The 21746-nt window shown below is 43.3% G+C and overlaps 1 protein-coding gene across 2 annotated transcripts in view; it reads right to left on the bottom strand.

Moving 5' to 3' along the window:
- Positions 1–6343: 6343 nt before the first annotated feature.
- Positions 6344–21746, bottom strand: part of LOC141133195 (patatin-like phospholipase domain-containing protein 6) — a 107800-nt gene continuing 92397 nt past the window's right edge. For both annotated transcript variants that reach the window (XM_073622408.1, XM_073622409.1), the window contains exons 32-35: positions 19316–19432; positions 16101–16194; positions 9246–9307; positions 6344–8021 (exon numbers count right to left, since the gene is read on the bottom strand). In XM_073622408.1, coding sequence (XP_073478509.1) covers positions 7965–8021; positions 9246–9307; positions 16101–16194; positions 19316–19432 — 330 coding nt within the window. In that variant the 3' untranslated portion in view covers positions 6344–7964. The remainder of the gene's footprint in view (positions 8022–9245; positions 9308–16100; positions 16195–19315; positions 19433–21746) is intronic.

Genomic DNA, 21746 nt, shown 5'->3' with positions numbered 1-21746 from the left:
CTGCTCCCTCTGCGCTGGCAAGATAAGGTCCGCAACCTTACCCTTGTAACGTGGATCAAGGAGGGTTGCCAGCCAGTATTGGTCCTTCTCCTTGATACCACGAATACGAGGATCCTTACGCAGGCTTTGCAGGATCAGGGAGGCCATGCAGCGTAGGTTTGCTGAGGCATTCGGTGAGGAGTCCTCTGGGTCACTAAGGACGACATGGTCCGCAGCCACCTCCTCCCAGCCACGTACAAGTCCATGTGTTTCTTGGGACTGATCCCTTAAAGACTGCTGCTGATGCTGAGTGCCAGGCTCCACCTCCATACTGACACAATCTTCCTCCTCCTCCTCCTCCTCCTCCTCCTCCTCGTCCTCTTCCTGTGTGATCGGCGGGCACGCAGGAACACTGTCTGGATAAAGGGGGCCTTGAGAGCTAAGGAGGTCCTCCTCTTCCTGCCTCTGTTCTGCCTCAAGTGCCCTGTCCATTATTCCACGCAGCGTGTGCTCCAACAGGTGGACAAGGGGGACAGTTTCACTGATGCATGCACTGTCACTGCTCACCATCCTTGTGGCCTCCTCAAATGGTGACAGGACAGTGCATGCATCCCTGATCATGGCCCACTGGCCTGGGGAAAAAAAACCAAGCTCCCCTGACCCTGTCCTGGTGCCATAGTCGCACAGGTACTCATTGATGGCCCTCTGCTGCGTGTGCAGCCGCTGCAGCATGGCCAACGTTGAGTTCCACCTGGTGGGCATGTCACAGATTAGGCAGTTCTTGGGCAGGTTAAACTCCTTTTCGAGGTCCGTCAGCCGAGCACTGGCATTATATGACCAGCGGAAATGCACACAGACTTTCCTGGCCTGCCTCAGGACATCCTGTAAGCCCGGGTACCTGCCCAAGAACCGCTGCACCACCAAGTTAAGGACATGAGCCAAACAGGGCACATGGGTCATTTGTCCCTGTCGGAGGGCAGAGAGGAGGTTGGTGCCATTGTCGCAAACCACCATTCCTGCCTTAAGTTGGCATGGCGTCAACCACCTCTGAACCTGCCCCTGCAGAGCTGACAGAACCTCTGCCCCAGTGTGGCTCCTGTCCCCCAAGCACACCAGCTCAAGCACCGCATGGCATCTTTTGGCCTGCGTACTTGCGTAGCCCCTTGAACGGCTACGGAGCACCGTTGGTTCCGAGGACAAAGCACAGGAAGAGGCCATGGAGGAAGAAGAAGAGGAGGGGGTGGAGGAGAGAGGTGTGTCACAATCATTAGCATTTTGGAGGCGTGGTGGCGGAACAACCTCCAACACTACTGCACCTTGTCCTGCATCCTTCCCAGCTGCCAGCAGAGTCACCCAATGCGCCGTGAAACTTAGGTAACGTCCCTGTCCATGCCTGCTGGACCATGCGTCAGCGGTAATATGCACCTTACCGCTGACCGCCCTGTCCAGCGAGGCATGGACATTGCCATCCACATGCCGGTAGAGAGCCGGAATCGCCTTCCGTGAGAAAAAGTGGCGTTTGGGTACCTGCCACTGAGGAACCGCACATTCCACAAACTCACGGAAGGGGGCAGAGTCTACCAACTGAAAAGGCAGCAGTTGAAGTGCTAGCAATTTTGCCAAGCTAGCATTCAACCGCTGGGCATGTGGATGGCTGGGAGCAAACTTCTTTCGGCGGTGCAGCAGCTGGGGCAGGGAAATTTGCCTGGTACAATCTGACGTCGGTGTACCAAAAGCAGATTGCCCACAAGTACTTGGCTGTGACACACCTAATTCTACACCTTCATTCCTCTCAGTGCAGGTCTCAGAGAGGACTGAAGGTATAGTGGGGTTGGAAATCTCAGCTGATGAGGAGCAAGGAGAGGTCCTCTTTGTTCTTTGGTGTGGGTCTTTTAGATACGCTTGCCAACGAACTGCATGGCAGGTCAACATATGTCTGGTCAAGCATGTGGTACCCAAGCGGGAGATGTTTTGGCCACGCGAGATACGCTTGAGACATATGTTGCAAATAGCAGCGGTGTGATCTGATGCACTCGTCTCAAAAAAGGCCCACACCAAAGAACATAAACATTGAATAACGCGCAGAGACTGCAGCGCCCTGCACATGTGGAGCTTTGGGGTGTGATGCAGTCAATGTGCTGCCCTTATGATGTGCCACCTCCTCCTCCTCCTCCTCTCTCCTATCAGGCACCCACGTTGAGTCAGTGACCTCATCATCCCCTCCCTCCTCATCACTGGAGCAAACCTGGCAGTATGCTGCAGCAGCAGGAGCATGACTGCCAGATTGCTGTCCTTCTTGGGCACCCCCTCTGTCCGTGCTCATGTTACTGCCTTCATCGAGCTCAGTATCATCATCAGAGCCTTCCAAACGCTGGGCATCCTCCTGGACCATGTACCCAACACTGTGGTCAAACAGTTCGAGGGACTCCTCAGGAGGACATGGTAGGGGTAGGGAAGGAGTCACTGATGACATTGAGCCGAGGGAAGAGGCCGCTGCTTTGCCAGACAAAGTACCCTGGGCATGGGTGAGAGAGGATGAGGAGGATGAGGACGGCTTGGTCATCCACTCGACCAAGTCTTCCGCATGTTGCGGCTCAACACGGCCAGCTGCCGAAAAAAAGGCCAAGCGTGTCCCACGGCCACGTGCTGATGAGGATGCACCGTCTCCACGACCAGCACTAGACACAGAGCCTGCTTGCCCTCTTTTATTGGCTTGTGACTGTCTACCTCTCCTTCTTGGCCTTCCAGACATACTAATGGCCTGTAGCTGCACTAAGCTGGGATATATATATATATATATATATATATGTACTGATACTGCAGCTAGCAAAATCAACTGCCTGCCTGTAGTATGAGAACACCACCAACCTTCTACAGGTAGCTTTAGCTGAACACTGTGAGGTGGACGCACCCCACTAACTTGTAGGTTTAGCTGAACACTGTGAACAGGACGCACCCCACTAACTTGCAGGTTTAGCTGAACACTGTGAACAGGACGCACCCCACTAACTTGTAGGTTTAGCTGAACACGGTGAGCAGGATGCACTGCACTAACTGTAAATAGTCTAGCTGCCTGACTGTGGTACTAATAGGATCAAAAAAACACCAGTAATTTTCTTCAGGTAGCTGTATATACTGTAACAAGACAAGCCTGCCTGTCAGTAAGAAGATAACAGGAACGGATCTAGCTGAACACTGTGAGCAGGACGCACCCCACTAACTTGTAGGTTTAGCTGAACACTGTGAGCAGGACGCACCCCACTAACTTGTAGGTTTAGCTGAACACGGTGAGCAGGACGCACTGCACTAACTGTAAATAGTCTAGCTGCCTGACTGTGGTACTAATAGGATCAAAAAAACACCAGTAATTTTCTTCAGGTAGCTGTATATACTGTAACAAGACAAGCCTGCCTGTCAGTAAGAAGATAACAGGAACGGATCTAGCTTAACACTGTGAGCAGGACGCACCCCATTAACTTGTAGGTTTAGCTGAACACTCTGAGCAGGACGCACCCCACTAACTTGTAGGTTTAGCTGAACACTGAGGTGGACGCACCCCACTAACTTGTAGGTTTAGCTGAACACTGTGAGCAGGACGCACCGCACTAACTTGTAGGTTTAGCTGAACACTGTGAGCAGGACACACCCCACTGACTTGTAGGTTTAGCTGAACACTGTAAGCAGGACGCACTGCACTAACTGTAAATAGTCTAGCTACCTGACTGTGGTACTAATAGGATCAAAAGAACATCAGCAATTTTCTTCAGGTAGCTGTATATACTGTAACAAGACAAGCCTGCCTGTCAGTAAGAAGATAACAGGAACGGATCTAGCTGAACACTGTGAGCAGGACGCACTGCACTAACTTGTAGGTTTAGCTGAACACTCTGAGCAGGACGCACCCCACTAACTTGTAGGTTTAGTGGAACAGTGTGAGGTGGACGCACCACACTAACTTGTAGGTTTAGCTGAACACTGTGAGCAGGACGCACTGCACTAACTTGTAGGTTTAGCTGAACGCTGTGAGCAGGACGCACCCCACTAACTTGTAGGTTTAGCTGAACACTGTGAGCAGGACGCACTGCACTAACTGTAAATAGTCTAGCTGCCTGACTGTGGTACTAATAGGATCAAAAGAACACCAGCAATTTTCTTCAGGTTGCTGTATATACTGTAACAAGACAAGCCTGCCTGTCAGTAAGAAGATAACAGGAACGGATCTAGCTGAACACTGTGAGCAGAACGCACTGCACTAACTGTAAATAGTCTAGCTGCCTGACTGTGGTACTAATAGGATCAAAAGAACACCAGTAATTTTCTTCAGGTAGCTGTAAATACTGTAACAAGACAAGCCTGCCTGTCAGTAGGAAGATAACAAGAACGGATCTAGCTAAACTGAATACAGTGTATATATATATATATGCAACACCTGGGATGCATATATATACACAATACACTGTAAGTGCAGCTAACTGACTGACTGTTCTGCCTAATCTATCTAACTCAAATCAAATGTCACTGTCTGTCTCTCTCTCTCTCAATGAATGCCGGAACACACACTACACAGGGCCGCCGTGCAGGCGGCCTTATATAGTGTGGGGCGTGTACTAAATCCCCCTGAGCCATAATTGGCCAAAGCCTCCTTGGCTTTGGCCAATTATGGCTCTCTGTTCAGGCGGCGCTGTGATTGGCCAAGCATGCGGGTCATAGTGCATGCTTGGCCAATCATCAGCCAGCAATGCACTGCGATGCCGCAGTGAATTATGGGCCATGACGCGCCACACGAATTTGGCGCGAACGGCCCATATCATTTGCAATTCGGCGAACGGGCGAACAGACGATGTTCGAGTCGAACATGGGTTCGACTCGAACACCAAGCTCATCCCTAGTGGCAACCAGTGACTTATGGCGGGACTGAGATATTGCGGTGGACAAATTGGACACTGACACTTTTTTGGGGACCAGCGACACTAATACAGTGATCAGTGCTAAAAATATGCACTGTCACTGTACTAATGACACTGGCTGGGAAGAGGTTAACATTAGGGGCAATCAAGGGGTTAACTGTGCGCCAGGTGCTTTTGCCAGGGGAAGGCATGGATCCATGTCCCTGCTTTGCAGGAACACAGGATCAATGGCTTCCTTACTGAAAGAACAGCGTTCTGCCTTGTTAACTGATTGCCGATCTGCCTGTGCACCAAATAATTGGCTAGTGCCGGCGGACTGTGGGACCTGCTGATTGGCTCCCGCTGTGTAGAATCACAGCAGGAGTGAGCCGCCGGTGGTGCACACTCAGGCCCGTAACCTGGAAATGCAGGAACATGTATATTTACATGATCCTGTGCACAGCCGCCATCCTGTAGCACTAAAACTGTTATAGGGCGGTCGGCAAGTGGTTATTTGGTTAGAGATTGCCCTTTATAAATAGTAAGGAAGATATTCTAAACTAACACAGAGCTACTATGAGCCACTAGAACTGAATTATTAAAAAATCTCCAATCAAGCAACCTGCACTGTGTTCTGATTAGAAACTATTCTTTACAGAATAGAGATTCATGATTGGCATAGCTATGCTTCTATCTGTAAAGTGGGGAAATTGTACCTATTGGTTGTACCTAAAGACGAAGATTAATAAGCAATGCCAGAGAAAATATCAATTAAATCCATAAATTGTTGAGTTTCTGTTTCTGGTTCCCAGTTATGAACATGTTGGAGCAGTGGACTTTGTCCACGTTAAAGATTTTTTTTTTTAAATACAATTTTCCCAAATGTACTGCATCAGTTCTTCTTTGACTGCATTCAATTTCCCATTCCAAGATCTTTTTTCGGTTAATTTCTTCAGACTTCCTGCAGGAATGGAGTAGTGGCAAAAGTGGAAGGGTACAAAAGAGGATCTGGAACATGCCAGCACTAGCAGTGGATGGCTTCATGTAATATGGGCAAAACTTATATCATATTGACAAAATGTTTGGACTTCTGCCATAGTTTACAAAGTACTTTTAGTGTGAAAAAGGTAAGATGGGCTCCCAGGTACATGGTCCCATGACTGCATACCAAAAACCTGTAACCCAAATTGGGTCTTTAATGCTACCAAACTGAAACATATTGTACTTGCACAACCACATAAATCTTAATTTTTATTCATCCTAAATAATAAAAATGTATGAAAACTCACAATCACATGTAAAATATTTTATATACAAAACAAAATGACAGTTTGAATATACCAAAACAATGATGTCACTACCCTGTTTCCCCGAAAATAAGACCTAGCGTGATTGTTGGTGATGGCTGCAATATAAGCCCTACCCCCAAATAAGCCCTAGTTAAAGTCCCTGTAGGTCTTATTTTCAGGGTAGGGCTTATTTTCAGGGAAACAGGGTAGGGCTTATTTGGGGGGTAGGGCTTATATTGCAGCCATTATTGACAATCACGCTAGGTCTTATTTTCGGGGAAACAGGGTATGTCAGAGACCTCTCTGAAAATCTTACTATGCATCAATGTATGTTTAGCATTTGGATTTGCTTGACTCTGTTTAGCTTGTTCATGATTAGCTCTACACGTTTCGCAAGAAATAATCCTCCTTCCTCAGGAGCTTAGAAATTAAACAATATTATCCTGTAACACTGAACAATAGTCAGTACATGTTGCAATCATATCATTAAATTCATGTTACATAAAGAGTTTTTTAAGTCATCAAAATATACAATAAAGAACTTAAATCAATAACACATCTATTGTGACCATAAAGAATATTTTGTACCGTGGAAGCAACTCAAAATGGAGCATATAGTCTTGCTGGGGACCATGGATGCTTTCAATTTCAAATACATATACAGTAATTCTTCTTAGAGATCTTGAGGAATCCAGTGGTTTCCTGTTTGCTATTCTATCAACTATCACAAGGCGATAATTAAGTTGTTACACTGTTGAAGCTAACATCCCCAATTATTTACATATTCTTCATTATGGAGAAGCCATCTGGGGAGTGTGGCACCACCATTAGGCTTTACAGTGGAGATGAGAATTCTGGTGGAAACATCTCACTGCTCAAGTTCTCCAAAGACATAATATGGTAGCATGTGAATCAGCCCGCTAAACAGTTTTGTGTGGAAGTAGCCTTTACAGTGGTCCAGCATTCACATTTTAATGTAAAGCTATTTATCATGCTTTCTGGGATGAGTGAATGAACAGGGCTGAAATACCAACCTTTTCTGGAGAATATGTAGTCTCTTTAGTGCTGGCCACATATAGAAAGACCTAGGCCCCGGTCATGTGATCTCTCTTGTGATGAAGGGGAGGATCAGAGTTCAAATATGCTCATCTCCCTTTACAAAAAAGTGACCGGATATGACCAAGTGCCTGATTTCCAAGCTCAGGAGTCTTTAACCTTGGGCAGCAGTAAAGAAAGCCTTGAGCAGCATTTCCTTTAGTAAAGATAAGAATTGTATCCCTTATTCTACTATTTGGTATCCATTTCAGCAAGCCCATTAATTAACAGACCTGCTTTAATATATGGATGAACTAAGGGAAATGCAAATATTATCTACATCCAAGACAAAGTTGTATTCTTACTTGCATCTTGATGTGCTTTGTGCATTTCTTCCAGATCAGGAAGAAATATGCCTGCAATAAGACCAGTCACTGCTGCTCTCTCTTCTTGTGCAGGGTGGCTGGTCTTGTATCTGCCCCCCCCCCCGTAGTTTTCTGTAGGCAACCATAGCGGGAGGATATATAGACAGCTTTACTTTCTTCAAGGGCATATGTGCAAACAAAGTTGATTTATATCCTTTGTGGCTATTCAGGAACATATTTAAATTAAAGTTTCTGTGCCTGAAGTTCAGCTTTACATGGAACAAACTTGTCTTTAGCTATCACTAACTAATTATACAGACTAAATGGAGGTTTTTACATCTGGCTAGGGTCTATCTATAACCTCTATACAATAGAAAAATGTATCATCATTAATCGCTTACAGATAGGATTCAATAAGGATAACTGGAGGTTAACCATTGCTTTATTCGTAAATTCTTCTCTTCATCCTAAACAATTAAAAAAAGCAGAATAAAATTAAAGTAGCATTTATAGGAACAGAAAAGGGAAAAAAGCCCCCACAGCCCTAAAGTGAATCTGCCAGGTCCTATAAACTGAGCAAGCTAGAAAGTCTACTTTGCTGCTAGTACTGTAAGTACATGTGCAGACCTTCAGTTCTATCCCCATGCACACCTGGATTCAAGCCCAGACTGTGTACAGGTCTAGACTTCCAAATTGCACATAAAATCCTTCCTGTGCTAAGTCCCACTGCTGATACTCAACAGTCCAGTAAAAGAATCTGGCCAGCAGAGGCTCTGGTATTGAACTATACTACCCGATATTCCATGTTCCCAAAGGTGGCATGCTACCAGATGGACACTTGTTTCTGGTAATCATTAATACCCCCAATTTTAGACTGTACATTGTTAAAATCCACACACTAGAGAACAGATCCTACACAGCAAGTAATGATCTATGTCTCTCTTGTTCTATTGCTTAGCACCTGTGCAGTCAGTACTATATACAATCATACAGTTTCTAACTGGGCTTTGCATATGTCATCAAGTGGGTCCTCAGTACATACAACATTACGTAAATAAATGACTGAAGAAGAGCAAGTACTGATCATCTTCCCTGGTGTGTAAAGAGTGATCTAGAGCTGTGTTAGTCTATGAATAAGGTAATCACTAAACACTGGTAGAGACAAGGTGAAGATTAGCAAGCCCAGAAAGCAGTTGGCATTATCGTAGTCATAAATGGCCTAATATTAACCAACAATGTTTCTGGTGTTAGGCAACACATGAGATAATTTGGCTGTTTCTAACCTGCTGAAGAAAGACAATGACCATCCCCATTGGATAGATGTGCTCATGACCAAATTGTTGGGAGTGGATCCAGAGGAGAGTGAAGGAGCACAGAACAACTTTGTGCTCCAAATATATCTCAGTGATTTCTAGAGCTCTAATATCTCTCTTTAGGATGTGCAGATATCTCCAGGTCATTATCTATGGCTCTCAGACCTTCTATGACCTCTATCTATTCCTACTGTATCTATACATATATCTATCTATCTATGGCTCTCAGGCCATCTATGGCCTCTAACTCCAACCTATGGTCTCCCTTATAATACCTAATCATATGCAAGATATCTGAATGGTTGGAATATGTTTTTCTTTATTATGTTATTAAATTATCACACTAGTCTTGTGTTGGATAGAAGAATATTTACTTACTGTCTCACATTCTTGACTTCTGTATGTGGTATCCAGCTTGTCTTCACTTATAAAGAACTCCTCTGGAATAAAAAAAGTAACAAGCATGTAACTATAAGTATACTACACCAACAGAGGGGGCCTAGGGCTGTCTGGCATAGTGATTCATGCAGGTAGATGTAGCATTTCCTAGATAAATTTGAGCGTGATGAACCGTGATGAACACACGTCAGGTTGTTAGGCACTGGAAGTGACGTCGGCGAGCTCGCTGCTCATTTTGTTTCTCTTTTACATAAAATTTTAAATGTGAGTACTTTGACTATTTATTTTGACGTTTGCTGTTTCCAATAAATTTTTTTAAAAACTACTACACTATCGAGCATCCCTCCTGTTCTTCCTTTCACACCTCCCCACGCCCATTAACGAGGCTTATTGAATCAGCCGCGCTTGGCAAGAGGGATATTGATTGCATAGGCGGACATACACCAGCAGATCCGGAAATGCCAGATTGAGAGGTCGCCGGACACCCAGATCCATAGGGAACACATCTGTCACCCACAAAGATACATTTATATGATGTTACCTTACAGCATTAAGGTAAGGGGACACCCATACATCACGTTTTGCACTGAAGACAGGAAGTCACCAGTCATCCACACTCTATTCAAGAGGGTTATCACCAGTGTTTTTCCAGCACTTTATATTTATATTGTATACACTATGTATTGCAACGAAGATAAAAAGTCACCTTTTATCCTGCACTTTATATAAGCAAAGGCTATCACCTATATGCTAGTAATTTAGTTTACTTGTTTGCACTATATACAAACAAGACTCTGCCTGTTATACAGTTTTTTTTGTGTATTGACTTTTTGTGATCTTTTGAGACCATTATTGCTTTTACCTAAGAAGAAAAAGGACATTATATGATATCACACTTTACTGTATACCATTAGATGTCCATCAGCAATGAGGGATGCCTTTTGTTGACTTGTTACAGGAATCTTCTTTTTAATTTATCAGTATTGGTACCTTTGCACCCTGTCACTTTATTTGGGATTTATTACACTACATGCACTATTGCATCTGTATATCGATTACAGCGCAGCACTATCTTCTATCTTTATTAACACTAGGGTTCTGATATCACCTTCAGTGTTTGCAGCAGTATACGCTTCATCTATTTAGTGGCGCAGGGATAATATTTATCTTATGCGAACCCAATTAAAGTCTATGGGACACGAACATGAAAAATCAAAAGTGCTAACTTTAAAGGCTTATATGCAAGTTATTGCCATAAAAAGTGTATGGGTACCCGAGTACTGCCCCAGGGGACATGTATTAATGCAAAAAAAAGTTTTTAAAATTACCATTTTTTTCAGGAGCAGTGATTTTAAGAATGCTTAAAGTGAAACAATAAAAATGAAATATTTCTTTAAATATCGTGCCTGGGGGGTCCCCTTAGTCTGCCTGTAAAGTGTCGCATCTGACTGATGTGTTTTACAGTCCTGCAGCAAAATGACATTTCTAAAAGAAAAAATGTAATTTAAGCTTGCTGTAATGTATTGCCAGTTGCCGGTAATATAGTTAAAAATCAAGGAAAAAAACAGTGTGGGTTCGCCCCCCCCCCCCCAGTCCATAGCAGACCATTTGGATCTTGTATGGATATTAAGGGGAACTTCACGCCAAAATTTAAAAAAGAATTTGCGTGGGGTCCCCCCTAAAATCCATACCAGACCCTTATTCGAGCATGCAGCCTGGAGGACAGGATGGGGGGGCAAGCGAGCGCCCCCCCTTCTGAACCATACCAGGCCACATGCCCTCAACAAGGGCCTCATCCCTACAACCCTTGCCCGGTGGTTGTGGGGGTCTGCGGGTGGGGGGCTTATCGGAATCTGGAAGCGGGAATATTGTACCCCTACCCATTCACTAAAAAATAGTGTAAAAAAGTAAAAAACACAAAAGACAGTTTTTGACTATTCCTTTATTAAAAAAGAAAAAAGTGTCCAGCGATGTACATCCATCGTCAATCACCCGACAGATAGAAAAAAACAAACAAAAAAACTCTGCCTCCATGGGAGGCCTCTGGGCGATTGCTGTCTCTTGGCTGTGACAGCTGTTATAAAGGCAAGGGCGGGGCCACCCACTGATGTAACCGGATGACCCCGCACCCTCTGATGGCACATGACGTTACGTCACGGGTGGCCCTGCCCTTGCCTATATAACAGCTGTCCCTGCGAAAAGACAGCAGTCGGTGGGATGCCTCCCATCGAGGCAGAGGTTTTTTTTTTTCTATTTTTCGGGTCCGTCGGGCGGCGTGATTAAAGATAAATAGACATCGCGGGAGTTTTTTTTTTTCTTTTTTCAATAAAGGAATTGTCAAAAACTTTCTTTTGTGGTTTTTACTTTTTGACACTTTTTTTGGTGAATGGGTAGGGGTACAATGTACCCCTACCTATTCACATAATGGGGGGCCAGGATCTGGAGGCCGTCTTGCTAAAGGGGGCTTCCAGACTCTGATAAGCCCCCCACCTCCACAACCACCGGGCAAGGGTTGTGGGGATGAGGCCCTTGTCCGCATCAACATTGGGACAAGGTGCTTTGGGTGCTCACTCATCCCCCCCCTTTCCTGGCCTGCCAGGCTGCTTGCTCGGATAAGGGTCTGGTATGGAATTTGAGGGGGCCCCCACGCTTTAAAAAAAAATTGGCGTGGCGCTCCCCTTAAAATCCATACCAGACCAAAAGGGTTTGGTATGGACTGGGGGGGAACCCATGCTGTTTTTTTTCTTAATTCTGTCATAGGGTTCCCCTTAACCACTTCAATACACTGTATTATATACTGTACACTGACTGCACTGTGTATAAAAATATAAAAAATATATATATATATATACACACACACACAGTATCTCACAAAAGTGAGTACATCTCTCACATTTTTGCAAATGTTTTATTATATCTTTTCATGTCACAACACTAAAGAAATTACACTTTGCTACAATATAAAGCAGTGAGTGTACATATAACCAGCTCTGTGATGTCATCATGGAGCAGTGAAGGACTCCAGTAGCAACCTGTGAAGCTCTGGTGAACTCCATACCCAAGACGGTTAAGGCAGTGCTGGAAGATAATGGTGGCCCCACAAAATATTGACACTTTGGGTCCAATTTGGACATTTTTACTTAGGGGTGTACTTACTTTTGTTGCCAGCGGTTTACACATGAATGGCTGTGTGTTGAGTTATTTTGAGGGGACAGCTAATTTTCACTGTTATACAAGCTGTACACTCACTACTTTACATTGTAGCAAAGTGTAATTTCTTCAGTATATATATATATATATATATATATATATATATATATATATATATATATATATATACAGTCCCTTGCAACAGTATTCACCCCCCTTGACTTTTTACCTATTTTGTTACATTACAGCCAATGCTTCTTTAAACCGAATTATATGTGATGGATCAGAACACAATAGTCTAAGTTGGTGAAGTAAAATTGGAAAAATATATACATAAAACTATTTTTCAGAAATAAAAAAATGATAATTAGCATGTGCGTATGTATTCACCCCCTGTTATGAAGCACATAAAAAGCTCTGGTGCAACCAATTACCTTTAGAAGCCACATAATTAGTGAAATGATGTCCACCTGTGTGCAATATAAGAGTCACATGATCTGTCATTACATATACACACCTTTTTGAAAGGCCCCAGAGGCTGGAACACCTAAGCAAGAGGCACCACTAACCAAACACTGCCATGAAGACCAAGGAACTCTCAAAACAAGTAACAGACAATGTTGTTGAGAAGTACAAGTCAGGGTTAGGTTATAAAAAAATATCCAAATCTTTGATGATCCCTAGGAGCACCATCAAATCTATCATAACCAAATGGAAAGAACATGGCACAACAGCAAACCTGCCAAGAGATGGCCGCACACCAAAACTCATGAACCAGGCAAGGAGAGCATTAATCAGAGAGGGAGCACAGAGACCTAAGGTAACCCTGGAGGAGCTGCAGAGTTCCACAGCAGAGACTGGAGTATCTGTACATAGGACGACAATAAGCCGTACGCTCCATAGAGTTGAGCTTTATGGCACAGAGGCCATAAGAAAGCCATTACTTTCAGCAAAAAACAAAATGGCACGTTCTGAGTTTGTGAAAAGGCATGTGGGAGACTCTCAAAATGTATGGAGGAAGGTGCTCTGGTCTGATGAGACTAAAATTGAACTTTTTGTCCATCAAAGAAAATGCTATGTCTGGCGCAAACCCAACAGATCACATCACCCAAAGAACATCATCCCCACAGTGAAACATAGTGGTGGCAGCATCATGCTGTGGAGATGTTTTTCAGCAGTTGGGACTGGGAAACTGGTCAGAGTTGAGGGAAAGATGGATGGCGCTAAATACAGGGATATTCTTGAGCAAAACCTGTACCACTCTGTGTGTGATTTGAGGCTAGGACGGAGCTTCACCTTCCAGCAGGACAATGACCCCAAACACACTGCTAAAGCAACACTTGAGTGGTTTAAGGGGAAACATGTAAATGTGTTGGAATGGCCTAGTCAAAGTCCAGACCTCAATACAATAGAAAATCTGTGGTCAGACTTAACCACTTCAGCCCCGGAGGAATTTATCCCCTTCCTGAGGTCGTGCGACATGGCTCCCAAACAAAATTGACGTCCTTTTTTTCCCACAAATAGAGCTTTCTTTTGGTGGTATTTGATCACCTCTGTGGTTTTTATTTTTTGCTCTATAAACAAAAAAAAGCGACAATTTTGAAAAAAAACGCATTATTTTTTACTTTTTGCTATAATAAATATCCCCAAAAAATATTCAAAAAAACATTTTTTTTCCTCAGTTTAGGCTGATACGTATTCTTCTACATATTTCTGGTAAAAATAAAATTGCAATAAGCGTTTATTGATTGGTTTGCGCAAAAGTTATAGCGTTTACAAAATAGGGGATAGTTTTATGGCATTTTTATTATTAATGTTTTTTTACTAGTAATGGCGGCGATCAGCGATTTTTATTGTGACTGCGACATTATGGCGGACACATCGGACATTTTTGACACATTTTTGGGACCATTGTCATTTATACAGCAATCAGTGCTATACAAATGCACTGATTCCTGTGTAAATGACACTGGCAGTGAAGGGGTTAACCACTAAGGGGCTAGGGAGGGGTTAAGTATGTCCTGGGTAGTGTTATTAACTGTGGGGGGGGGCGTGGCTACATGTGACACATCACTGATCTCTGCTCCCGATCACAGGGAGCAGAGATCAGTGACACTGTCACTAGGCAGAACGGGGAGATGCTTGTTTACATTAGCATCTCCCCATTCGTCCTCTCTGTGAGGCGATCGCGGGTATCCCCGCGGTGATCGAGTTCACGGGACCCGTGACCCGACTCACAGAGCTCCCAGGCCGGCACGCGGCGGCGCACGCACAATGGCATGGCGGCAAATTCAAAGGGACGTACGGGTTCACCCATTTGCCCAGCCGTGCCATTCTGCCGACGTACATCGCCGTGCGCCGGTCGGGAATCGGTTAAAGATTGCTGTTCACAAGTGCAAACTATGCAATTTGAAGGAGCTGGAGCAGTTTTGCAAGGAGGAATGGGCAAAAATCCCAGTGGTAAGATGTGGCAAGCTCATAGAGGGACTTATCCAAAGAGACTTGGAGCTGTGATAGCCGCAAAAGGTGGCTCTACAAAGTATTGACTTTAGGGGGGTTAATAGTTATGCACATTTACTTTTTCTGTTATTTTGTCCTATTTGTTGTTTGCTTCACAATAAAAAAAAAACATCTTCAAAGTTGTGGGCATGTTCTGTAAATTAAATGATGCAAATCCTCAAACAATCCATGTTGTGAGTTAACAAAACACGAAAAATGCCAAGGGGGGTTAATACTTTTCCAAGGCACTGTATATATTTAAAATTACACTGCATGTACTGTATATATATTCTACAGTATTCTACAGTATAATATATATATATATATATATATATATATATATATATATATATATATGAACTGCCTGCACTGCATATATAGTCTACACTACACTGACTATACTGTGTGTGTGTGTGTGTGTGTGTATATATATATATATACCAAACTGCCTGCACGCCACTAACTAACCTGCCTCTAGCTAACGTCCTCTGAATCATTACACTATATACGGCGGCCGTGTAAGCAGCCTTATATAGTGTGGGGCGTAGACTTAGCCCCCTGAGCCATGATTGGCTAAAGGCACCCTGCCTTTGGCCAATCATGACTCTCACAGCAGAGTACGCTGCGATTTGCCAAAGCATGCAGGTCAGGTGCATGCTTTAGCCAGTCATCAGACATCAATGCACTGCGATCTCGCAGTGCATTATGGGGCATTCCGCGGCACCCGAATTTGCCACGAACACCCCATAATGTTTGGTATTCCCCCGAACTTACGTTCGACTCGAACATCGGCACCATCCCTAGACAGGACGTGGGATACATTTCATTAGAGGTAAATAATGTTACTGAACCTATAACTTTAGCTTTAAGAAGAATATGGGAACTGCCACATCCAGAAATATTAGTTAAGTGGAGGTTATGCTGATCTTCTAGCTTCATTACTTTCTGAGGTATTGGCCTGAAACAAAAATGCAAATAAAAAGTCCTTATCTGCATACTTGCTCTGGTTTTGTGAAGCAAAAGGATCAGCATGACTGCCAGGCAGCTAGCATTTTGCAGAATGTCAGAATAACAGACTCCAAGTTTTTCTAAGAAAAAGTTTTCTTTAAGAAGCTGACATGTATAGAGAACTGAGTTAATTTGTAAGCTATGTAAGTATGTCATCTGTTGTTCATTTCTACTCACCGGTTTTGTGACTTGGAAAAGTATGTTGACTGCAGGCGGGTTCAATGCGAGACACAATTTCTGCCAGGTCTGTGAAGCCAGGTGACCCTCCAGTCTGCAAACAGGGAGCAGAGTGAAAGTATAATGCTTGTGAAATCACCCAACTAATATTCATGCAATGTACTGGCAAACATGGCTGTTCCTGTACTTGACCAGTGTAGTCTAAATGTCCCCTTCATTCTTATCGCTGTTACCCACTTATACTCCAACCCATACCTTACCCACCTCAAATAATGAGACCACACTTATATTTTATGGAGTAAAATGGCCATAACAGCCTATTTTATTAAAACAAACCAACTAAATAACTCCAAACCACTATATATATATATATATATATATTATATATACTGTATATATAAATATAATAAACAATAACATAACCTGTTAACCCCAGTCTGATGGTCTCTGACGGTGACCCACCTTTTAACCACGTATAACCACATACCACACCAATGCACTGTGGGACCTTTTCCAAACTGATAGGCCTCCAGCTGTGACCGCTCGGAGACAACCCCTTCCCACAGTGCAACCATTCCAGTATTCCATCCACCGTTCAGGAATACACCGGAGGGGCACATACAAACGATGAGCCCCCCACCCCTTTTTGATCCCTCCGTTTACTGCCACCGTCAAAGACCACCAGAAGAACACCGCCATAGCCCTGAAGGGCACCTATCCGCTGTCATGACGACCTTCTTCCTTTTCCTGCAATAAATTAAAAACAGAGCAGCAAGTACACACGGACACATTGCACACATATAACTAGGGCGGGAGGGTGGGAAAAACTGCCTCCTCCTGTAAGTTCATCTTCACACTGACCCTTTGCACCGCCCCCTCTATAAATATAACCACTCCCCTTTGGCAAAAACTTCTTTCTTACCTTCCCCTTTCTTGCCACTCCCATTACTCCTTTCCACATTAACCCCATATGTGTCTCCCTTAGACACACTGTCATGCCCGGCCCTACACTATCCCTCCTTGCAGTCCTTTCGTTCCGGGCCTCACTTGACTGAAATGTTCTCCTGTATCTGCAGCTACATGTCTGCAAAAGGGTGTAACTTTAGCAAAAATGGACAGGGATTAAAGTGTCTGCAGGAGATCTTTATAATAAAAGCACAGCCCCATTCACTCCTGGCCCTCATCAGAACAGTCAAGTTTACCCCGCTAGGGCTGCTCACTGAAAACCATGGCAGGAGGGCACAGTGGGGTTGATTTACTAAAACTGGAGAGTGCAAAATCTGTTGCAGCTCTGCAAAGAAACCAACCAGCTTTCAGGTTTTTTTGTCAAAGCATAATTGAACAAACTGAAGTTAGAATCTGATTGTCTACTATGCACAGCTGCTGCAGATTTTGCACTCTCCAGTTTTAGTAAATCAGCCCCACTGGGTCCTGCTTAGACTATGTGGATGCATGTGAGCCTCACTTACCTCAGGACAGTAAAGTTACATATGCCCTTTTCTTCTCTAATTTATGTTTTTTTTTAAATAAATCGTATTACATTTTAAGATTAACACACATTACCCTGTGATTGTATAATCTCTCTTATCGCATTTAGCTTTGTCAACAGCTATAAAGTGTGAGGCCTTCCTAAACCGATTCGTTTGATTTTTATTCAAACAGGTAGACCTTCATACAACTTAATAAATGCAAAGTAGATTGTACCATTCAGCATACCCTCCACTGGGTAAGCTGCGATGTACACTACATACTCTGGACCACTTCACTTTGTACGTTGCACTATATGTTAAACTCAGGACTATGTTTGCATGTATGCTGCACTGTACATTACTATGGACAACTTTATTTAATACCCTATACTGTATATATTACATACTATGGATTAGTTCACTCCTCTTTATGCTATGCTGTAAGTTACTTTTTTTCATTAGAATTCCATCCTGTTTTATAAAAAGCACATTCTTACTAGTTTATATTTGTAGCCAGGTGCCCACTGGCTAGAGGAGCGCACAGGCTTACATCCCTCCCTGATTTTGTGAGCACTGGCAGAGCTGCGCTCAGAGTGGATTGTGTGTCCCAGTCTGCCTGTCTCCTTTTCCCCATTACTGCACTGAGGATCAGGCTGCTGTGGGAGGAATCTTCCGTCTGCCCCTTCTGCCTCCTTCTTTCCCTTCCCTCGCCTGAGGATGATGCAACAGAGGAGTACTTTGGGAAATGTAGTGTACTGCACTGTACAGTATAGTGGATGAAGTTTGGACTTCAACTCCCAGAGTGCCCTGCAAACATAGGGGGAAAGAACTGTATGTGGAGGTTTGGCAGACAATACAGGAAAACTAGAGTGTGCAGGCCTGTTGCTGTGCATGCCTACACCGGGAGAGAGCCCTTTGAGTGTCAAGGACTGAGCCACAAAAAGGTCTTTTGCTGTGCTGAGACCAGAGCTGGAGCGATCTGCTGCCATATGAGTGACTACACTAGAGAGAGCAGAGTTTCGTGAGGACCAAGCCACCGGGGACACAAGACCCCCAAGTCTTCTGAACCAGAACTGTTGGGTTTAAGGTGTGGTGAGCAGAACCCACTGTGCTTACCCCATCACTGTCAGCAGTTTAATGCTAGTAGGAAACTGCCCCATTTGGCTCCACAAAGTTTGATCACTGCCTTCAGTTAAAGAGATGGTTACATGTGCATCACTATACAGATGAACCCCATCATTAACCTGCTTAAATTTGTTAATCAGGCACCAGGTACTTTGCAGCCATCCAGAGGGGTACCCCTCTCAGGAACATGTAAGCCCACCCACTCCTAAAGGTGTATGCGCAGAGTGCACTCAGGGACATTTTTTGAAAAGTTATTGCTAAAAGTTAAAGTGAGACTTCCCTTTGTGATATATAACCAGGTGTGTCAGAGGCGAAAAGCGGTTTACAGAGTCATGGCAGAACAGAGAACCCATTATACCAAGTGGCTCCTGCAGGGGTAAGTGCTACATATTGAAAAGTGGATTCACAGCAAGTAAGTTGCCTATAGCAACTTAAGCCAGCCCACAGACCTTCTCAGACACAATAAAACTGCCAGTCGAGGCCTGCATCAGCTCTTTCACTGGTCCTTATATACATCCAGCGAATGTTAGGAAAAAATGGAGAATCTGGTTATTGTGTGCAGTTTATCTTTCAGAAGCCCAATGGTACCTATTAGATGTTTGCTTATGATGCCATACTTACTCCTCCCTGATGTGGTTGGTCGATCTCAGGGCTACCATTATCCTGCAACATTTTCTCAATTACGTCACCACGATGCCATTCTGTGAATATTAGCTTCCCATACTCATAACCCACATCCTGCACCAAAGTCATAGGAAACAATGTGATAAACAGACCCATCACTCATACAATACAGAAAAACAAATGACCCCAGACAAATATTATTTTAAATAATTCATATTTATTTACTTTACAGATAAACCTGTGCTTAGAGTAAGGAAACATTTATGGCCACACATAACAAAGAGTAATTGGAAAACATATTCCAGTTATTTTTCTTAATAGCTGTATGGTTGATTTTTTTTTTTTTATTATATGGCAAAATTCAGTGCTTGTTAACTAAGTTCAAATTGAATTGGTTATTATTTTGTATATAAAATGCTACAAATGAGGAGGGTTACACTATATTTTTTACATTATGTGTGTAGCACCCTCTAGTGCTAGAAGTGTAAATAGTTTTTTTTTTCTAGTACAGGTAAATGTATGCATGCTTGGCTGGCAGCCAAGCCTGTCTGTTTTTGTTTTTTGTTTCCTGGGCTGGCAAAAATCCAGGGAGAGCTGGAGGACTCACAGGCAGTATCACTGAGACCTTTCCCCTACTTATTGAATGTTCTGGTGCCTTCTAGAAGAATGGGAGGAGAGGTAAGGTGGAGCTGCCTGGAGTATTCTGAGGGTCCTGACCAATCCCCAACTTGGATTGGCAGGGGGCAGCCCCTCAAATACCCAGGGTCAGCCCAGCTGGGGAGAATAAATTTGAATACATAAGAAAATAATAGAATAGAATAGAATAGAAAAAAAAAATGAATAGAATAGAATAGACTATAATAGAGCAGAAAATAATAGAATTAAAAAAAAATAGAATAGAATAGAAAGAATATAACCATTTCCCAAAATTCAAATATAATCAATTCAAATTTGAATAGAATAGATTAGAATAGAATAGAAAATAACAGAATAGTATAGAAAAAAACAACAGAATAGAATAACTATCATGAACCTCCATATCCCAGAATACCACCCACTCCAAGATATAATATTCCTACGAATAACAGGTTCTCTCCTCTCGGTGGGGGGTTCGCAGACCCCTCACCGAAATTTTCAACAAAAGAGAGAATTTAGGGATGAAAGGGATTTTCCCAGGGGAGGACAATGAGAAAGACCCCCCAGGAGGATGGAATGCCCATGTCCCGTACAGGACACCCAGATGGAGAGGACAATATGGGAACAGAGGAGGTATCCAGAGAAGGGAGGAACTACCCAGGGATATGGAGAGAGATCAAGGGCCCATAGGGCACTGCAGTTATCCGTTCCACCAAACGCCAGAGACAGACATGAAAAATGGATGGACCAGCAATCAGGAAAGAGAGATGGGACAAGCACAGAGAAATACAGAAAGATGAAACAGACAAGAGGAAAGAGAGGAGGGAGAAAGAAAAAGACGAAGAGAGTATTAGGAGAAGGAATATATAACTTAAGTAATGACCAATTCTCAGAAGAAGAAATGAGAGTTCTGGATCTGGGCTTGAAATTTGCTCCTGACAAAAATTAGACAAATTTGAGGCCTACATCAGGCTTCAGAAGTTCATGAGAAAATTGAACCTGAAAAAAATTATGCACTGAATAAAGACACAAAAGCACTAGAGTACTCAGCATTTGCTCAAACCAAACTTAAAAATAACTTGATTTTTAACCCTAAGACCCCTGGCAATCAGTGTCTTGGAGCTTTTAAAACGATGGTAGAAGAAGATGGGGCCTGGTTATACTGAATAAAACAGACTATGAAGAAGAAATGGAGAATCTACTTAAAGTGGAGAACACGTATAAGAAATTGAAAGGGTACCCCAAACTACGATATGAAAAGAAGCTAAAAGTATTTGTAAAAAAGGGAAAGACAAAGGAATACTAAGTAAGAAAGAAGCTGGATATCTCCTGTCAGAATCTATTACAGACCCCTGTAATATACTACGTTCCAGAGACCCATAAGAGGATAGAAAAGCTACCAGGAAGACCCATTATTAGTAGAATCAACTCACTTTTCTTCCCGTTTAGGAGAGTACCTTGACCAATTCCTAAAACCATTGGTACAAAAAGGGAAATCGTATCTAAGAGACAGCACACAACTAATAACAGAATTACAAAACATCACAGGAGTTGAGAATTGCTTACTTGCCACCATAGACTTTAATTCATTATATACCAGCATTGTACAAAAAGACGGCCTAGAAGGTGTAGAGAAGGTACTGCATGAAAGCACTTTTTGGTACCGGAAGAATTATTATGTTCAAACTAAAGGGGTGCCAATGGGGGCTTGTTATGCCCCTAGCGTCGCTAACCTTTTTATGAATATGTGGAAGGAGAAATACATTTATGGCAAGAATATACCCCAAATTAA

The sequence above is a fragment of the Aquarana catesbeiana genome, linkage group LG03, assembly GCF_042186555.1.
Source record: "Aquarana catesbeiana isolate 2022-GZ linkage group LG03, ASM4218655v1, whole genome shotgun sequence".
NCBI classification, from domain to species: Eukaryota; Metazoa; Chordata; class Amphibia; order Anura; family Ranidae; genus Aquarana; species Aquarana catesbeiana.
This window is presented reverse-complemented; position numbering and strand designations above follow the sequence as displayed.